Source organism: Alexandromys fortis, unplaced genomic scaffold (assembly GCF_014885135.2).
Source record: "Alexandromys fortis isolate MF-2015 unplaced genomic scaffold, M_Fortis_MF-2015_v1.1 scaffold_296, whole genome shotgun sequence".
Lineage (NCBI taxonomy): Eukaryota > Metazoa > Chordata > Mammalia > Rodentia > Cricetidae > Alexandromys > Alexandromys fortis.
In genome coordinates, this window is record NW_026068172.1 from 67301 (window position 1) to 85786 (window position 18486).

The window sequence follows — 18486 nt, forward strand, 5'->3', positions numbered from 1 at the left end:
GGTGCAGATGTCCCCCGGGGGCGCGGCTGCGGGGCGCCGCGCGGAGCACGCGGAGGCCCCGGGCAGGGAGCGCAGGGGTTAAGGCCGCGCGGCCGCGTGGGGGAGGGTCAGCCGCGCGCCCCGCCCCGCCCTCTCGCCGGCCCACGGCTCCGGGCGGCGCGCAGCTACCCCATGCCCTTATAAGGGCGGCCGTCGCCGGGGCAACGAGCGCCCGCCCCCGGCCGCGCCGCGCGCCCCCGCCCCGCCCCCGCCGGCGCCGATGGAACGCGGGTGTCAGGCCGGCCGCAGCGCGGGGCCGGCGGCGAGCGCCAGGGCGAGGCCGAGGCTCGGGCCCAGGCGCAGGCCCAGGCCGGCCGCGCGCGCGCTCGGCGGGGAGAGGAGCCGAGGCGGGCCGCACTCCCCACTCGGCTCTATCGCCCGGACCTCCGTGGTTGCGGCCGGGCGCGCGCGGCGTCCGGGACTCCCGGGCTCCGGCGCGCGCTCCCGCCGCCCCTCCCCCCTTGACGCCCAACTTGCGGCCAAAGTTTCCCCTCCCCCGGTTCGGGGACGCGCGCGTGCCCTCGGATGGCGAGCCACTAAGTTGGCCTGGGCGGCGGGGCCGGGCCATGGCCCGCGCGTCCCCACCGGGTCCCCAGGACTCCGGACCACGGGACCCGGGCGCCCCAGACCCGCGCCTCTAGCGCGCCCCCGTCGGCCGCGGGCACGCGTGGGAAAGTTGGCCTGGAACCGGCCCGACCAGTTCCTGCCGGGCGCGCGGACCGGCCGCAGGAAGTTGCCGCAAAACTTTTTACTGGGGGTGCGACCCGAGCCCCCCCGAGCGCGCGGGCTGCATGCGCGCGGGGTAGCCGGGTCCCCCTCGGGTCGCCAGGCGTGCCCAGAGGGGACGGACTCGCCCCGGGGCGCCCCGGCCCCGCCGTCCCGGGGGCTATGGCCATGGTGACCAGTGGCTGGGGCGGCCCCGGAGGCGACACGAACGGCGTGGATAAGGCCGGTGGGAGCTACCCACGCGCGACCGAAGACGACTCGGCGTCGCCTCCCGGGGTGGCCAGCGATGCGGAGCCGGGCGACGAGGAGCGCCCGGGGCTGCAGGTGGATTGCGTGGTGTGCGGGGACAAGTCCAGCGGCAAGCACTACGGCGTGTTCACCTGCGAGGGCTGCAAGAGTTTCTTCAAGCGCAGCATCCGCCGCAACCTCAGCTACACCTGCCGGTGAGCCCCACGCGCGGCCACCGGGCCGGCCCGGACCTGCACGGTCACCTTGGGCCTGACACTGACCTTCCCCGCACCCGTATCCCTGCCCAGGCGACGGGCACGGCTGCGATCGGGTATACAGTTGGCGATGCATGCGTGCAGGTCACCCTCCACCCCCGCAGGTGGTCTTCGGTCCTCTTCTGCCCTAGAGAGCTGGCTCTATTGCGCCAGGAGGGCTTGCAGACGATGTCAGGAGTGGGGACCCCCTTTCCAGCCCCCAGGGCCCCCATTCTCGTGGGAGTCCGTCACGCGTGGTGCCCCGCGGGAATCGGACGTGCAAGTCGCACCGCGGGGCTGGCGGCGTCCAGGGGCCATTGTCTGCGGCCGCGCGGATCGATTCGGCGCGCCCTTGGGTCAAATATCACTTCCAAAGTCGCCCCGGCACGGGCAGCTGGAGGGACGCCCGGGTGGCTCGGGATGGCTGCCCTCGCCGGCGGCGGGGGGCTGCTGTGCACGGGGACCTGGGCCTGTCCATCTGAGGGATACCCCATGGGCTCTGGGTCACCGGAAGCCGCCGCCGGAGGGCCAGCAAGGCCACCGGAATTGACCGCACCCCCCACTCCGGGGCTGGTGCAGCCTTGGGGCCCCGGGACGATCCTTTAAACTTCGGGGCCGCTCTAGGAATGAGAGACCCGTGGGAGATGGGGACCCCTCTGCGGGGCTCGGCAGGGCGTGGCCTTGCTTACTGGCAGCGGCTGGGGACAGAAAGTCCCTTGGAGAAGAGGTTGGGTGCTCAGGCCCGGCAGGGGATGCGGACCACTTTTTGTCTAAGCTTGCAGGAGCCGGGCTCTGCGAACCCAGGAGCCTGCAGGGCCTTAGAGCAGGCTGACAGCCCTGTTTCCGAGGTACCCAGAGCTGAGCCCCAGAGAAGTTTAGGCCGCCCTGGGTCAACAGAAGGGTCCTGGCCCCGTGGACTTAGCAAAGGGAGCTGTGGGGGTTGGGATGTGGAGTTGTTGGGGTGAGAAATTGGTGGAATCTGGAGTTGGGTTTCTTTCCCCCCAGAAGTTAGCAGCTAGTGACCGGTCAGTGGGGGGCTGCCACCATGTTAGAATTTGGACTTACTGGATACCTGCTTTGCTCCCCTCCCCCAGCTGTAACTGGGCCACCAGACTTTGGCCTCATTCTCGTGTCTGGAAAGAGTTGCTAGGTCTAGCTGGGTCTTTGGGGAGAGTAAAGGGGGCTGGGGGAGCTTGGGATCCCACCTGCTCTCTGCGTTCCTTGGAACTTATGTTATGTGATCTTGTGTGGCCAGTGTCCCTCTCTGAACCTGAGTGGGTCAGCAGCTGTCTGGAGGGGCCCTCAGGAAGTGGCCCCAAAGCCCTGGCAGGCAGAAGAGGAAACCCAAGCTGAGGGTTTAGTGGGTCAGGTGAGCCCACCTAGGCCCAGAGGAGGCAAGTGGGCGTAGCATGCTGGGCAGAACTTAGATTGGGCTGGGAGGTCGGCCAGAGTGTCACACAGTCCCAGACACTCAGGAGGCTGTGGGCAGCCTGGACAGCAGACACTGCCCCCTTAGCCGAAAACAACAAAAATAAATACAGAAGCAGGGACAGCAGTTGGAGTTAGACTGTGCCTTTGGTGAGGTAGCTGGAAGAGTTTACTTTGTTTGGTGGGTTTTAGTCTGTCCCATCCATACAGTGGGGAAGGCAAGACAGAAGGCCTTCCCTGAGCAGACCTGCTCACCCATCCTGGGCCTGGCCAGTTCCGCCTGGCCGCCCTGATCCTCCACCAACCGCCTGGCTGCTGGCTTTGTTCTGGCTGTGCCTGAGTTCTCTCTGCCCCAGCTGGGCCCCTTCATGGGCTCTCCTGACTCAGGGCAGAGTACCCAGCTGGCTCTAGAGGCTGTCCCTGGAGGCCTCCAGAACTCTCGGCCGTGTCTCCTGTAGAGCTCAGTGCCTAATCCAGGAATGGGGTGGGGGCGGCGTCCCACTCTGGGCTTGATCTCTGCCTGCATCTCTGCCGTGTGTGGGTGCTCCTTGGTACACAGATTGGACATAGTGGCTTATGGAGAGACTGGGTGGCTGGGTCCTCAGAGGAGGAGGGTACTGGCACTCACCTTTGTCACAGGCTGGGTGCTGGGCTGCGCAGTGCTGTGACCCTGATGGTGACCAAGTCAAGTGAAACGGATTCACTCTCAATCCTTTCAAATCTGTTTCACCATGTCCCCTGCCAGAAAAGGCTTCTCCATCTCTGCCCTCTTAGGGAATTTCTCTTCAGACGTCAGAACCCGTTCCTAAAGTGCTCTCTTTTTGTGCTGGTCTTCACCCATTGTGGTCCAGTCGCCCTTCCCAAGCGGGGGACTGTCCTACACCTTGCCTTTGGAGCTGCCATCGCAGCCTAGGGAGCCCCCACTTCACTGGGAACTCTGGCCTCTGTCTTCAGGTCTAACCGCGACTGTCAGATTGACCAGCACCACCGGAACCAGTGCCAGTACTGTCGCCTCAAGAAGTGCTTCCGGGTGGGCATGCGCAAGGAGGGTGAGTAGCCCTGGGTGCGGGCCCCAGGCTGTGGGGATCCAGCCAGGGTGGAGTGTGACTCTGTGACCTCTGACCTCCCAGCTGGAATTTTTATTTATTTATTCATTCATTCATTCATTTATTTATTTTTTTTTTGGTTTTTCGAGACAGGGTTTCTCTGTGGTTTTGGAGCCTATCCTGGAACTAGCTCTTGTAGACCAGGCTGGTCTCGAACTCACAGAGATCGCCTGCCTCTGTGGAATTTTTATTTTTATTAATTTGTTTACTCTCTGCCCTCTGTTTGCTGAAGGCAGGACTCAGCCAGATTACAGCCAAAGCCTGCCAGAGGGAGGCCCAGCTGCTTGTCCCTGCCCAGGGGCAGCCACATGGAGGCTGAAGGTTGAGAGTCTGGACTGGTGGGGAGGGGTGGGCCAGGCTAGAGTGTCACCTAGCTATTGCTTGCTTCGACATTGGTCACTTTCCTGTGGGACTTCTGAGAGTGGCCACTGCTTAAGGTCTTCTGCTTCAGACTGGGAGAATCAGGCATAGTGGTGCAGGCTTATCATCCTGGTAGTTACAAGGCTGAGGCAGGAGGATCTCCAGTTTGAAGTCAACAGACTGCATAGCAAACCCTGGTTAGAAAAAGACACGTACACAAGGAAAAACATCAGCCTTATTTGATGACTCTCGTTGTCCTTCTAAGTTTAAAGGTGACTCCTGCCCTGTCCTTGCCCAGCATGGACATCTGTCTCAGCTTGTCTGTTAGATGGAAAGTTCTGATAGGTCTGTAATCCGAGACTCCTGCTCCCAGTGCCTCTGCCTCAGGGCCTTTGCACTGCTGCTCCTGCAAAAGTGGGCCGGGTGCCCTCCCTTGTGTCCTCAGGGCGACCGGCTCGCGTCAGTCTACCGTACTCTGAAACTGACACCCTTCACCCATTAGATCTGAACGTAGCTTAGCAGTCATCGGTTGCATTTGACATATCAGGAAACTGAGGCATAGAGAACAGATGGGTGCTGGGATTTGAATTCCAGCAGTCTAGATTGGATGGAGAAAGGGAAGGGTGGGGCAGGAGTGGGATTTTGAGACTCAGAGCATTCTGGGCAAAGGCCCTGGAGTAGGGCTGGATGAGGGAGCAGTGGTGAGGGTAGGGTTCGCATCTTGAGAGCAAAAGGAGCTCTGAAGGACCATGGAGCGTTTGGGGTCCTGTCCAGCTACAGTTGTTTGGCAGGTGGCTGGGAGACTCCCAGTGTCCCCTGCACCCCTGGCTCTGGCTCCACCTGGGTTGACCTGGAGTTCATCACCAGCTAAGACAGGTGTCGGCTTACTAAAGCACACTCACTAACAGCCTCCTGGCCCCGTGCCCAAGCTGTCTTCCCCGGGCTAAAATACCTGTGTCCCCCAGCCTCAGTTTCCTTCTCACCCCGTCTGTGATGGGGACTCGGATAAGTACTGGATTCTCTTGTCAGTTATATTTTGAAACAGGGTCTCTTGTAGCCCAGGCTGGCCTCAAACTTACTTTGTACTTAGGCTGGCCTTGAATTCCTGACCTTCCTGCCTCCTGCTCCAGAGCTAGGATGACTGGTATGCACCACCGAGGGCAAAGGTAACAATGGCAACGACTGCCCTTTGGGATCACTACTGTGCCACTTTGGTGATGTGGTCCCTCAGGGGAGCTGTGAGTGGTGAGAGAGCCCCGGTGATTGACAGATGCCTCCACGGTGCAGGAGGAGAGTGTCTGGTGGGTGGAGACCCTCGGGGTGGGCGCCAGACGGGAGCTGTCAGGATCCTAGTGACCAGCGTGTGCCTGGTTCCTTGTGCTACCACCTCGGGTGGGGGTGGCCCTCACCAACGCCTGACGCTGCCCTATCTCCGCAGCCGTGCAGCGCGGCCGCATCCCGCACGCGCTCCCGGGCCCCGCGGCCTGCAGTCCCCCGGGCGGGGCGGGCGTCGAGCCATTCGCGGGGCCGCCGGTGTCCGAACTGATCGCGCAACTGCTACGCGCCGAGCCCTACCCCGCGGCCGGACGCTTCGGCGGCGGTGGCGCCGTGCTGGGCATCGACAACGTCTGCGAGCTGGCGGCACGCCTGCTGTTCAGCACGGTCGAGTGGGCTCGCCACGCGCCCTTCTTCCCCGAGCTGCCGGCCGCCGACCAGGTGGCGCTGCTGCGACTCAGCTGGAGTGAGCTGTTCGTGCTGAACGCGGCGCAGGCGGCGCTGCCGCTGCACACGGCGCCGCTGCTGGCCGCCGCGGGGCTGCACGCCGCACCCATGGCTGCCGAGCGCGCAGTGGCCTTCATGGACCAGGTGCGCGCCTTCCAGGAGCAGGTGGACAAGCTTGGCCGCCTGCAGGTGGACGCGGCGGAGTACGGCTGCCTCAAGGCCATCGCGCTCTTCACGCCTGGTGAGCCCACCCTGCCTGCTCACGGGCGACCCTGTGCCAACCAAGGCCCCGCCCCAAGCAGGCTCCTAGCTTCACCAAGCTGTCGGTCCCCCTCCACGCCTCTTAAGCAGGCCCTGCTCTGCCACAGACTGGGCTCCCAAACAGACCCTAGCCACCTCCCAGCCAAAGGCCACGCCCCTAGCTTGGATATTGCCCCAACTCAGCGTCAGACAAGCCCAGGCCTTGCCCTAAACTGACCCAGGCTTCTGCCCTGATGGCAGGCCACACACACACACACACACACACACACACACACACACACACACACTCTTATAGGCCCCAGGACATAGCCTTCCCTCTCGGGTAACACTCTAACTAGCCTGGGCCATTCCACTGCCTCAGGCCACACCCTTTTGACACAGGTGACATCCCTAATCTGCCCAACCCTGCTTAGAACTAACACTGCCACAGGCCTCACCTCAAGTCTCTTGACACAGCTCCAAGCCATTCTCCAAGCTGCTTAAGACTCTGTTGCCCGTCCTACTCCTGATAAAGCCCCATCTTGCCCCCAACTTATCCAGACATTCTGGAAGCTACTGTATAGCCAAACTCCAGGCCACCCATAGGGCGACCCTGTGGGCTCCCGCCTCTGTTCTGGAGCCCCACTAGGCCACTCTGCCCCCAGCTCCACACCCCCTCGGCTTCGTTTCAGACCACTCTTGCCCAGGCAGGCAGGAGTTAGGCTCAGCCGGTAGCCACACCTCAAGGGCCACTCACACTATGCCGTGCCTTTGCCATCGTGAGGAAGGGCAGAGAGTCATGTATGTAGGCAGTTGTTTTGGGAGGCCCCGAGAGGACCTTCGGACCTCATCAACGTGCTTGGTGGTGTAGTGCTGGAAGTCCGCAGCCGAGAGTTCCAGGGCAGGATGGACTGCAGATCCAGAACTGCGGAGTCCCCACCGGAAAACAATTTAAAGGGATGACCTGGCCCTGTCCTCCAGGTGGGCGTGGCTTAGGAGAGGCACCTCCCACAAAGTGAGGCAGATCAGTAGTGCCCCTTCCTTAGGACCTGGCTGAGTCTCAGTGCTCTCTTAGTAACCTCCGTGGTTACTCAGCGTTCTCCACGTGTCAGTGTTGGACCCTGGCTTCCACTCACATCGGTGCCCCTCTCCCCTGTAGGCCTGTTCACCCTGCTTCCTCAAAGGTGACTTGTCCTCTCTGCTTCCTGCAGATGCCTGTGGCCTTTCTGACCCAGCCCATGTGGAGAGCCTGCAGGAGAAGGCACAGGTGGCCCTAACGGAGTACGTGCGTGCCCAGTACCCATCTCAGCCTCAGCGCTTTGGGCGCCTGCTGCTGCGGCTGCCAGCCTTGCGTGCTGTGCCAGCATCCCTCATCTCGCAGCTTTTCTTCATGCGCCTGGTTGGCAAGACACCCATTGAGACGCTCATCCGGGACATGCTACTGTCAGGGAGCACCTTCAACTGGCCCTATGGCTCGGGGTAGTGGTGGACACCTTCCAGGACACACAGATGCTGGAACCATGCAGGGACCCTGGGGCCAAGGCCCCGACTTCTTTCCTGAGACTGATTCTTTTTTTAAAAGACTGAAATGTTTGTCTGTTTTGTTTTTTAAATAATCATGAAACCAAAAAGAATTTGCCCCCCCCCCCCCAGGCTCCAGTCTTGTCCTGGCAGCCCCTGGTCAGAGTGGGGCTGAGGGTCTGGAGCCAGTATGGTGGTGGCCTTGTATGATGGGTGTGGGCCTGGTATTCTGGAAGGGCCACTGCAGCTGGGCAGGGGTACTGTGGGCCGGGAGGGTCTTCTGGATACAAGGCCCATAACGGGCACTGTGAGATGAAATCATGGCCAATAATAAAGATATTCCCCTACTTGCTCAGCCTACCTTTTCTTCTGTGGTGCTGGGGAAAAACCCCAGGGCCTGGCCTGTATCCAGCAGGCTCCAGAGGGGTAGAAGCTGCGCCTCCTGTGGAGAGACAGGAGCCCCAGGTAGAGGCTTTCCCAAGACGTCTTTGCATTTTCTGGACCAAGCCACACCTGAAACCCTTAGGTGTTTTGCAGAGTTTAACCTACCTTTTTTTTTTTTAATATACACAATATTCTGTCTGCGTGTATGCCGAAGGCCAGAAGAGGGCACCAGTCCTCATTACAGATGGCTGTGAGCCACCATGTGGTTGCTGGGAATTGAACTCAGGACCTTTGGAAGAGCAAGCAATGCTCTTAACCACTGAGCCATCTCTCCAGTCCTAACCTACCTTTTGTGCTGCCCCGGAACTCAATTTAACTCAGAGATCCACCTGCCTCTACCTCCTGATTAAAGGAACGTACCACCACACCTGGCTTCAAACCTATCCTTTTAAGTCAGAGTAAACTTGTTTCAATTTCCTCTCTCAACATAAATCACCATTTCTAAAGAAGACAAGGTGGGGACAGGCTTTGAAATGTGAGTTTAACTGTTCTGCTGTGTAGTGCTGAAAGAAAGGCACGGGGAGTAGCCCAGGGGTGGTGCACGCCTTTAATCCCATCAGGGGCAGAGGCAGGAGAATCTCTGAATTTGAACAAAAAGTACCAGGGAGTTAGGGGTCCAACTTCAGAGTGGTCGAGACCCACACTAAATCCCCACTTAGCATGCCCAAGGCCTTCTGAGCTACTTTTCCTGTAAACCCCCACATGACGCCTCTCTCTGTTGGAAGATATCTGGGACTCACTGGTTTTGAACTTGCCACATTTCCAGGACCAGGGGTAACTGACTGTCCTAGTGGCCAGAACTGGATGCCTGGCCTGGCTTTTGTTATTCTGTGACTCGGGGTTAGTCTCAGATGACACACACAGCCTGTGTCTGTCCAACACCAGAGGACCTATGTGGGGTGCACCCCCTGCAGACGCCCAGGAAGCCCCAGGTGGTTGGATCTCACCCACCAGGCATGCTTCCATCACACCTACAGAAATGATTGGTTTGGGGCAGTCTCACTGTAGCCCAGGCTGCTCCCCAAATGTTCATCTGCCTCTGCCCCCCTCCCCCATACTGGAACCGACACAATTGCCCGAAACCAGTGACCTTGGATAGTTCCTTTCGTTGTCCGCGTGTTCAACCCCCCCCCCCCCAAATCAAGGAATTGCTCGCAGGAAGCTGTCTAACACGTGTTTATTCTCTGGGATTCTCAGCAGGACTTGCTTCCCCTGGAAGAACTAGAGTGTGATTCCCCATGGGACAAAGAGCCACCACCATCTCCAGGACACTCAGAAGTACACGGAGCCCTCACTGTCGCTGTCCCCTTGGTCATCAAATTTTCGGATCTGGGCCTTGATGTGCCTCAGTTTACTCTTCAGGTAGTGACAGCGAGCCTGCTTATCCAGGAAGCCAGGATCCTGGGGGAGGGAAAGGGTTGAGGAAGTCCCCCTGGCATTCTGACCCGAGGCCTTCAAGATTTTCATTCAGCTCCTTATAAATCCCAGCTTTCACTACACGGTCCCCGCCTCGGGACAGGACCAGAGGCCACAGCCACAGTAGTCTTCACTCACCGCCCGCTTCTTCTCAAACTCTCTCCAGACTCGAGCTGCCACATGAGCCTCCTCCTGAAAGGGCGAGGTGGGGAAGGGGCTCAGAAGGGTGGGAAAGGGCCGACATGGCCTTGATAGCAGTACCCACCCGGTAGAGGAAGCACAGTCGCAGGGAGCTGGGGACACTAGAGGCCCCGGGGCTGACCTGGCTTCGGGGTGGGGGCAATGACATCAGCAGGGCCTCCAGCTGCCGGAGCTTGGCCTGCGTGGCCCCCACCTCGCGCTGGAGCTCCAAGAATTCTCCGTACTGGTCCTGGAACACAGCGGCGTAGCGGCTCCGGTCCCTTCTGCTGCTCACTGGCGGGTACTTACTACAGATTGGAAGGGGGTCAGTGTGCGAGTGGAAGAAAATCTCTTTCCACTCTATCATGGCAACTGGCTTTTCTTTGCCCACGCTGGGACCCCAGCCCCAAATGCCCTCATTTCCTAACTCAGTCCTGACCCTTCCTAATTCCGAGGCATTAAAAAGCATGGCGGGTACAGGAGAGTGGTGACTCAGGAGACTAGGGCAGGAGGTTCATGACTTTGAGGTTAGCCTAGGCTAGAAGGCCTTACAGCAAAGAGCCACAGTAGGGCACTCACAGCTCATAGTCAGGTACTGGGTTGGGACGTGGTCCCAGAACTTTGGGAGGCTTCTCTGCGTGCGGCGGGGCCCGGGGGCGTAGCTCGTCCGCAAACACGATCTTCCGGGGCCTCCTGTGGAGCTCCCCGGGCGCGGGCTGGCACTGTGCTTGCCGAGCGCGAGACACTGGGCTTCGCGACACCAGCGTCTGCGCAGCAGTGGAGATCGCGGTTAAGGGGTGTCAGGAAGCAGGGTTCCCCCACGTAGGGTCTCCGAGTGTGGCACTCACCCGGGGCTCGTGGCCCGCCGGGCGGGGTTGCGGGCGCTCCGGGACTGGCATGCGCGAGGCCGCGTCGCTCGGGCGCCCCCCGGCGATGGGAGACGAAATGCAGGCAGTGTTGGGGCCTGAGCGCCTGCGGGCGGCGAGAGGACCCGGCGGACCGCGCCTGGGGACGGGGCCTGCGGGTATTTGCGTACGCGAGCGCGGTCCGCTGGTCGCGCAACCCAGACTCCGCGCCTTAGGACGCGCACCCCGGAAGGGGGCGCTGGAGAGGCGCCCTGGCGTCACCCCGTCTCCGTCTGCATGAAGGCACGCGGTTGGCTGGGCGCGCAGTGCCGACCCGCCCCCGATTCTGAAGCCGGAAGGGCGCGACCCCGACCGCTGCGCCCACCGCCGCAGCCCACGATCACGTCCCCGCGGAATCCCCGGCCTCCGCCCGCCCGCCGGTCATCCGGGTCGTCCAGCTCAGGGTCACCTGTCCCACAGCCGCAGATCCCCGCCTGGCCCTGCTGCCGGGAACGCACCTGTGCAGGAACTGCCTGCCGACCCGCTATCCTGGGCGTCCGGCTGCCGGGGCGGGGCTAAGCGCGGTGGGTGGGGCCTGTGAAATGCTGACGCCCGGGTTTGAGTCAGCCTTCTAGTGGAATTGTCTAGACCTATTCACTTTCCGAAATCTATTTGTTGGAAAAAAAAAAAGGGGGGGGGGAGGTAGTTTTTCCAGCTTGACTTAGTTTTTTTAGTAATTGTACTTAAAAAAAAAAAAAACCTTGTGATTCTGTGTGTAAGCAGAGGCCAGCTCAGGTTATTGGGCGTCTTCCTCTGTCTCCCCATCTTATTTTTTGATACTGATGCTCCCCGTTTTGGCTTTGGCTGGTCAGCGAGCTCCCAGGTAGATGTGCCTGTCACTACTAGCACTGGGACCACAGCTTCATGCACCCCAGCCCTGGCCCCTACGATGGGGTACTGAGGATTCGAATCTTCGTCTGCATACTTGGGCAACAAGCACTTTAACAATGAGTCATTGCCCCATCCCTAAAAAATGTTTAGACTTTTATGATGTTAATCACGTGTGCTTGCCACATGCGTGCAGCTGCTGAAAGGTCAGAGCTGTCAAGTTCCTGGAGCTACATTAAATATACTTATTATTAAATAGCTTTTGATAGCCGGGCAGTGGTGGCACATGCCTTTAATCCCAGCACTCAGGAGGCAGAGGCAGGCGGATCTCTGTGGGTTCGAGGCCAGCCTGGACTACTGATGTGGGAGTGTCATATCAATCTGTTGATTTCATTGGTTAAGTAATAAACACACTGCTTGGCCTCATAGGTTAGAACATAGATGGGAGGAGTAAACAGAATAGAATTCTGGGCGGAAGAGGAAGTGAGGTCAGACTCTGCTCTGCTCCCGGAGAGACTCAACAACTCTGCTCTCTGGAGCAGAGACACCATGGACGGAGGCTAGAATCTTCCCGGTAAGCGCACCTTGGGGTGCTTACACAGATGATTAGAAATGGGCTAGTCCAAGTGCGAGAATTAGCCAGTAAGGGCTAGAGTTCATGGGCCAAGCAGTTCTTAAATGAATACAGTTTGTGTGTTGTTATTTCGGGCATGAGCTAGCCAAGCGGCCAGGGTGTTGGGGACGCAGCCCCGCCGCCGCTTCCTATTTCAACAGACTACAGAGATAGTTCCAGGACAGCTAGGAATGTTACACAGAGAAAGCTTGTCTTGAAAAACAACAACAACAACAACAAAAAAGTTTCGATTTGCCTTTTTCCCCCAATTCTTACTGCACTTTGTGTGTGCTCCCCTTCTGCAGTGTGTGCTCTGGAGTGGAACTCGGGTTGTCAGGCCCTGTGGCAAGTGCCTGTACCAGCTGAAGTGGCTAACAAGCCTTTTGCTATTTGTGGGGAATAGAATCAGGGTTCCACTATGTTAGCCGACTTCAGCTGGCGGTGGGCTTTATTTCAGCCGGGGCATGATGCGGATGAACAGGATCATGCTGATGAAGACGAAGCACACGACGATGAGCATGGCCCACAGCAGCCAGTTCACTGACTTCTGTGCGTGCTGCTCCAGGCGCTCCGATTCCATCTTCAGCTTCTCCAGGTTCTGGTCGGCCATCTTCAGAGAGTGTGACAGGGTCTGTGGGAGGAGTGGGGACCAAATGTGTCCACTGCCTCCTGCGTGGTTTGTGCTTCTAGTCCTAGCTGATGCTGTGCCCTCTGTGGGGTATCCCTCAGCCACCCCTCCTTGGGCTTTACCAAACTCCTGCTGAGCCTACAAACACCAACACTGGTCCCAATTTCATCCCTCTTCTGCAGACCTTCCTCAGTGCCCCAAGGCAGAGCTGCCGTGTTCCCACACCTGGTTGTCCTTCTTGATGACACTCTGGGCGGCCAGTGTGTTGGTCTTGAGGCTGCGTGCCAGGCCTAGCATTTCCTCCGCCAGCTTTTCCTGGAGGCCCTGGTGCCTCTGGAGGACGAGGTCGAGCTCAGACGCTGAATGCTTCTCATCTGCAGGCCTGGACCCCTTTGCTCTGCCGACGCCACATGTAGTGGGTACCCAGGAGTGACAGGGAGAGAGATAGACACCCACATGGCGCCTTCCCAAGGATCCCTCAGTGCTGCCCGGGACTCAGTTTCCCCGGCTTTTTTACATCCCAGGAACAGCAACCCAGAAAGGACTACCAGTGGGCAGTGGGTCCATGTAGCAGCGCCTCAAAGGCCCCAGCTTCATCCAGCGCCCCCTTTCCCCACTTCTCAGTGGCTAAGATACTCACATGCGTTTCCTCATGTCCATCTCAAGCTCTGGAAGCAAAAGAGGCCAAGGACGAAGGTTGGTTTCCTATCTCCAACTCTTGCCCTTGCCCTGTGCCAACTCTGCTACCCAGAATGCTGTTGGGCCTATGAACTACTGTCCCCTGGTCTCACCATACTTGAAAGTCCTAGGTAGAGTGACTTGTAGAACCCCAAGGTGCCAGGCCTGGGGACGCATTCTCTTCCTCAGCCCCCCCCCCCCCCCCCCCCCCCCCCCCCCCCCCCCCGCCCCAGGCATTACTCAGTTGACACTGGGTGGCCTGCTTCCAGGGCTGGGAAAATCAAAGCAGGCGGGCAAGAGGAGTGTGGGCAGCAGGGACAGTCAGTCCTCAGCATGACTCACCACCAGACGGCTCCTGTGGGGAGAGGGAGAGGCATGAGGCCATGCACTTTGATGTTGTCCCTAAATCTCTCTACCTTGGGATGACCCACGTGAAGTGGTCTGAGGTATTGTAAAGAAACTGACCCAAATTCTGATGGGGCCAACTCTGGGGCTTAAACAGACATGCACCTTCCCCTTTTTTTTGGAGACAGGGTTTTACTGTGTAGCCCTGCCTGTCCTGGAACTTGCTCTGTAGACCAGGCTGGTCTCGAACTCACAGAGATCTGCCTGCTTCTGCCTCCCAAGTGCTGGGATTAAAGGCCAGTGCCACCACCGTGATTTTTCCCATGAACCAATTCGAATTCCTTTAGCAATGTCTTGAGCACCTTCTCTGAGGAAGCCTTGTCTGTGGGCCCTCCAGGGTTTCTGGTACTATGTTCGATCTCTGTCCCTGTACAGACTACTCTGTTGCTATCACGAGGATGGTCCCAGGGACAAGGGAGGGAATCCTACCGTGCCCAGCAGCTCACTCCGCATCTCACTGGTGTAACGTGCCCGGGACTGCAAATGTACGGTCTTGGTGGCAGGCACCCGCTCCCTGGCTGTGGTGGGCACGCGGCCAGGGGCCAGGAACTGGTTAGCTAGAGCCTTCTCGGAGGAGGAGGTCTGAGGGAACGTGGGAAGGGGGGGATAAATCACTGGAGGCTGTGTCCAGTCCTTGGGGGCCTTAAGACCCAAGGGGTGGGAGGACGGGCTCACCAGCTTCTCAGCCTGCAGCATGCCCTTCAGGAAGTCCACCTTGCGCGAGTACTCGCTGATGACTTCGGAGGCAGGTTTGCTGAAAGGCAGCAAGAGGAAGTCAACCTGCCACTGTCGCAGCATCGGGGAGGGTCTCAGTGCCGCACACTCACCTGGCTTGGATTTTCAGGGCCTGCAGCATGTCTTCCAGGGCACCCACATACTGGGAGGGAAGGGAGTGTGTCAGCCAGGCCAGGACCCCAAGGACTGCTTGCAAGAGAAAGGGGTGGGCCCAAGGGGGCGGGATTACGGGCCGGGGGAGGGGCATATAGTCATGACGTGACAGAGGGAGTGGCCTGTGCACGAGAGGGTGAGATCAGGGAGAGCAACCTGGGCATCAAGGACCTGCGCGCCTAGGGGCGGAGCCGCACTTGAAGTGCAGCATACAACCGGAAGGGGCGTGGCCAGGAAGATGGCTCGCCTGCCTTTAGGGTTCGAGGCCTCTGCGGGAGCGTAGGAGTCCCTCACCTTCTCCAGACGCCACTCGTTCGGCGCCCGCTTTTCTGCCGCCATCGACTCGCAGCGACACAGCAATCGCACGAGGTTCAACTCCAGCCGCGACGTCGCCAGCGGGCGGTGACTGGCCCCTTTGGTCTGCGCCATCTTGGAAAAGGGCGGAAGTGCCTGTAAGGGGGCTTGCTTTTGGGCGTTCGTCCCTTCCCCTCCGAGGTCCGCCCTGCTGGGCTTCGGACGGAAGTAATATTTCAAGCCCCGGCGCTGCGCCTGCTTTGTTCAAAGATAAATCGGGTTTTTTTGTTGTTGTTGTTTAAATGAGAGAGCATCTTTTAAAGTTGTACTTTTGTTGTTTGACCTTTTTTCTTATTTTGGGCAGAATCTCTGACCCAGACAGGGCTGGGGCCGCCTATCACGCTCGGGAAGCGTTGGCTGGCAGGACCGGAAGGGCCGTCGTCAGCTTCGGACCCACGCGCTATGCTCCCTGGTCACTGCGTTCCGCTTGCTCGTCTCAGCTCCCCAGTGCGCGTTTCTCCTCTGAGCGCTCGGTAGCCAAGCCCCAGCCTTCGCTTTCTCCTTTCGCCTGGGGCTTTTCCCGAGCCTGGCTTGATGACATGCCAGGTGGGCGCTTCCGTCGGACAGACCGGCTAGTTTCCAGCCCTGGCAGTCTGCCTCCCGAGCTCTGACCCAGCCGTTTCTATCCTCAGCCAGAGCCTTTCCATTCTGTAATAAATCATTATGGTCCATTTTATGAAAATGGAGCTCGCCAGCGAATCACAGACCATCAGGAAGCAATAGGCCCCTCTTTTACAAAACAGGGTGTCTCTAGCTGTCCTGGAACTCACTTTGTAGAACAGGTTGGCCTCGAACTCACAGAGATACGCCTGCCTCATCCTCCCGAGTGCTGGGGTTAAAGGCGTGCGCCATTACTGTTCGGCTCATCCACTCTTATTTTTTTAAGATTTATTTATTAATTATGTATACAGTGTTCTCTCTGCATATATGCATATGCAGAAGAGGGCGCCAGATCTCATTATGGATGGTTGTGAGCCACCATGTGGTTGCTGGAGATTGAACTTAGGACCCCTGGAACAAGCAGCCAGTGCTCTTAATCGCTTAGCGATCTTTCCAGCCCCTCATCCAGCACTCTTAATATGAAGTGAGGATTTTTTTTCTCATATTGCCCAACTCTGAAATTGGGCCAGCTTCCTTTACTCTGTTGGAAAAGCAACTGCTACATTTCTCTGTCTTAAGGGGACAGGACCCAAGTGGGGGGTGGGCAGATCTGGATCATGGTCTGTGATTCTCTGGCGAGCTCCATTTTCATAAAATGGACCATAATGATTAATTACAGAATGGAAAGGCTCTGGCTGAGGATAGAAACGGCTGGGTCAGATATAGCATCCTATAGGAATATAGGAATCCAATGTCAATCCAATCAGGCCACTGTGTGTGTGTGTGTGTGTGTGTGTGTGTGTGTGTGTGTGTGTGTGTTGAGCATTCGTGTTTGCATGGAGACCTGTTCCCTGTGGAGGTCAAAGGGCAACCTCAGTGTCATTCTTCTCTCCCATCTCCCCCTCTCTCTCAACAGTCTCACCAGACCAGGCTGGCCTTGAACAGATATCTTCCTGTCTCTACCTCCCAAGTGCTGAGACTAAAGATGTGCAGCAGCATGCCTGAATTCGAGATATGGTCTCTGGCCTCTGTAGGCTGGGCTAGCTAGCTCTTCCCAACACTGGGATTACAAGCCCTCAGTACTACACCCAGCTTTTAGTGTTTTGGCTTTGAATTTTATTTAAATTATATGTATGTGTGTGGGTCTATGTGCATGTATGGATTCATGCCTGTAAGTGCAAATGCCCATGGAGGCCAGAAGTAAACACTGGATCTTCTGGAACTGGGACCACAGGTGGTTGTGAACTCCCCAAAGTGGGTACTGGGAATTGGAATCAGGTCCTCTGCAAGAACAGTATGTGCTCTTAACCACTGAGCCCCCTCCCATGACTTCTGAGAATGAGAAGTGTAGGGCAAACCATCTCCAATCTGAGCAAGTTTCTAACAAACCCTGGGCTGAATAAATGGCTCAGCAGTTAGAAGCTTGTTGTGCTCTTGCAAGAGTACCTGAGTTCAGTTCCCAGAACACATGTCAGGTAGCTCACGATCTCCTATAACTCCAGCTCCAGGAGTTCTGACACCTCTGACCTCTTCAGGGACCTGCATTTACACGTACACACCCACACAAAGACACACAATTAAAACACACATTTTTAAACTGGGCATGGTGGTTTATGTCTTTAATCCCAGCACTCAGGAGGCAGAGACAGACAGATCTTTGAGGTAGAAGCCAGCCTGATTTATAGAGTTAGTTCCAGGACAGCCAGGACCACACAGAGAACCCTATCTCAAAAGTCATATATATTCATACTTAAATATGAATATATATTTAAACCTTAAAAAACAAAAATGGCATTGGCTCCGCTGACACTGGAGTTAGGGTGTGAGGGTCGTGTGGTTCTGGGTCCTCTGAAAGAACAGTAAGCACTGTAACTTCTGAGCCAGCTCTACCAGGCCATGGAGACAAAGCCTCACTCTGCAGCCCCGACTCACAGATCCATCGTGAGCAGCACATGAACAGACGGTGACCCTGTGTTGTTTGTGTGCACCATATGTGTTGCTGCGACCTGCGTGTCTTCAGGACTGACCCAACCGGGTGACACACGATGAAGAAACAACAGACACGCACAGAAAAGCTGGCACTGGGTGGGATTTTTTAAATTTTGAAACTATATTTGTGTGCATATGTGCTCCTGTGCCCTATGTCACAGTGCACAGATGACTTGCAGGAGTTGGTTCTCTTCCACCGTGTGTGAGTTCACCTGCCACTGCTACTGGCTTCATGTCAAGGGAAGGGGAGGTCTTCATGAGTACCAGAGCATGGCACGAAACCCACCCCTCAGGTCACCTGGGTCCTGCTCACTTCAGAAATACCCTGGACACACTGAAGCCAGCGTTGACAGAGGGACTCGGGGAATGACAATGTGTGACAGCCTTCCCTCTCCAGCCTTGGGACTTAGGACAGACAGTGCTGTCAGTATTAGTCGTGTTGAGCTTGCCTTGAATCTGAAACACGAAAATGCTGTGCATGCCTCGATGACCACATCTGTCCGAGGGGCTGGGACATGTAAAGAGGGTAAAGAGGCTGCCCTCAAAAGGACAAGTGCTTGCATTCAAATCCCCAGCACTCACAGAAAGAACCAAGTGTAATCTACAGTCTGGGGCCAGACTTCAGGCTGCCCAGTTAGGGTCAAGGACGACATGAAAAGGTGGCGGCACTGGGGAGATGATTCAGAGGTTAAGAACACTGAACGCTCCCCAGAGGATCTAGTTCGATTTTCAACACCCTCAATGGCAGTTACACCCATCCGTAACCCTAGTTCTAGGGAGCTGAGACCCTGCTCTAGCTTCCACAGGCATACACATTCTGTCAAAACACCCGTTAACATAAAATAAAAATACTTAAGTCTCAAAAAATATTAAAAGGCAACCTTCCTGAGGTGTGGAGAGGGCGACCTCTGGGGTGAACTTCCCTTGGGATTTT

At 57.6% G+C, this 18486-nt stretch overlaps 3 protein-coding genes across 3 annotated transcripts; 1 reads left to right on the forward strand and 2 right to left on the reverse strand.

The window, feature by feature from the left end:
• The first annotated feature begins 295 nt into the window (after positions 1-295).
• Nr2f6 (nuclear receptor subfamily 2 group F member 6) lies at positions 296-7975 on the forward strand. Its single transcript, XM_050128424.1, has 4 exons — positions 296-1208; positions 3630-3724; positions 5580-6104; positions 7315-7975. Exons 1-4 carry the CDS (start codon positions 928-930, stop codon positions 7584-7586), a joined length of 1173 nt encoding a protein of 390 aa, XP_049984381.1. The 5' UTR covers positions 296-927; the 3' UTR covers positions 7587-7975.
• Positions 7976-9228: 1253 nt separating this feature from the next.
• Ocel1 (occludin/ELL domain containing 1) lies at positions 9229-11585 on the reverse strand. The gene is made up of 7 exons (XM_050128466.1): positions 11571-11585; positions 10979-11084; positions 10513-10802; positions 10244-10431; positions 9807-9972; positions 9623-9676; positions 9229-9469 (listed from the first exon to the last, which is right to left on the reverse strand). Exons 1-7 carry the CDS (start codon positions 11583-11585, stop codon positions 9341-9343), a joined length of 948 nt encoding a protein of 315 aa, XP_049984423.1. The 3' UTR covers positions 9229-9340.
• An 88-nt stretch (positions 11586-11673) lies between these two features.
• On the reverse strand, positions 11674-15150 carry Use1 (unconventional SNARE in the ER 1). The gene is made up of 8 exons (XM_050128444.1): positions 14904-15150; positions 14549-14598; positions 14397-14475; positions 14151-14303; positions 13659-13671; positions 13279-13306; positions 12864-13035; positions 11674-12641 (listed from the first exon to the last, which is right to left on the reverse strand). The coding sequence occupies exons 1-8, from the start codon at positions 15036-15038 to the stop codon at positions 12459-12461; spliced, it is 813 nt and encodes a 270-aa protein (XP_049984401.1). The 5' UTR covers positions 15039-15150; the 3' UTR covers positions 11674-12458.
• Positions 15151-18486: the final 3336 nt, after the last annotated feature.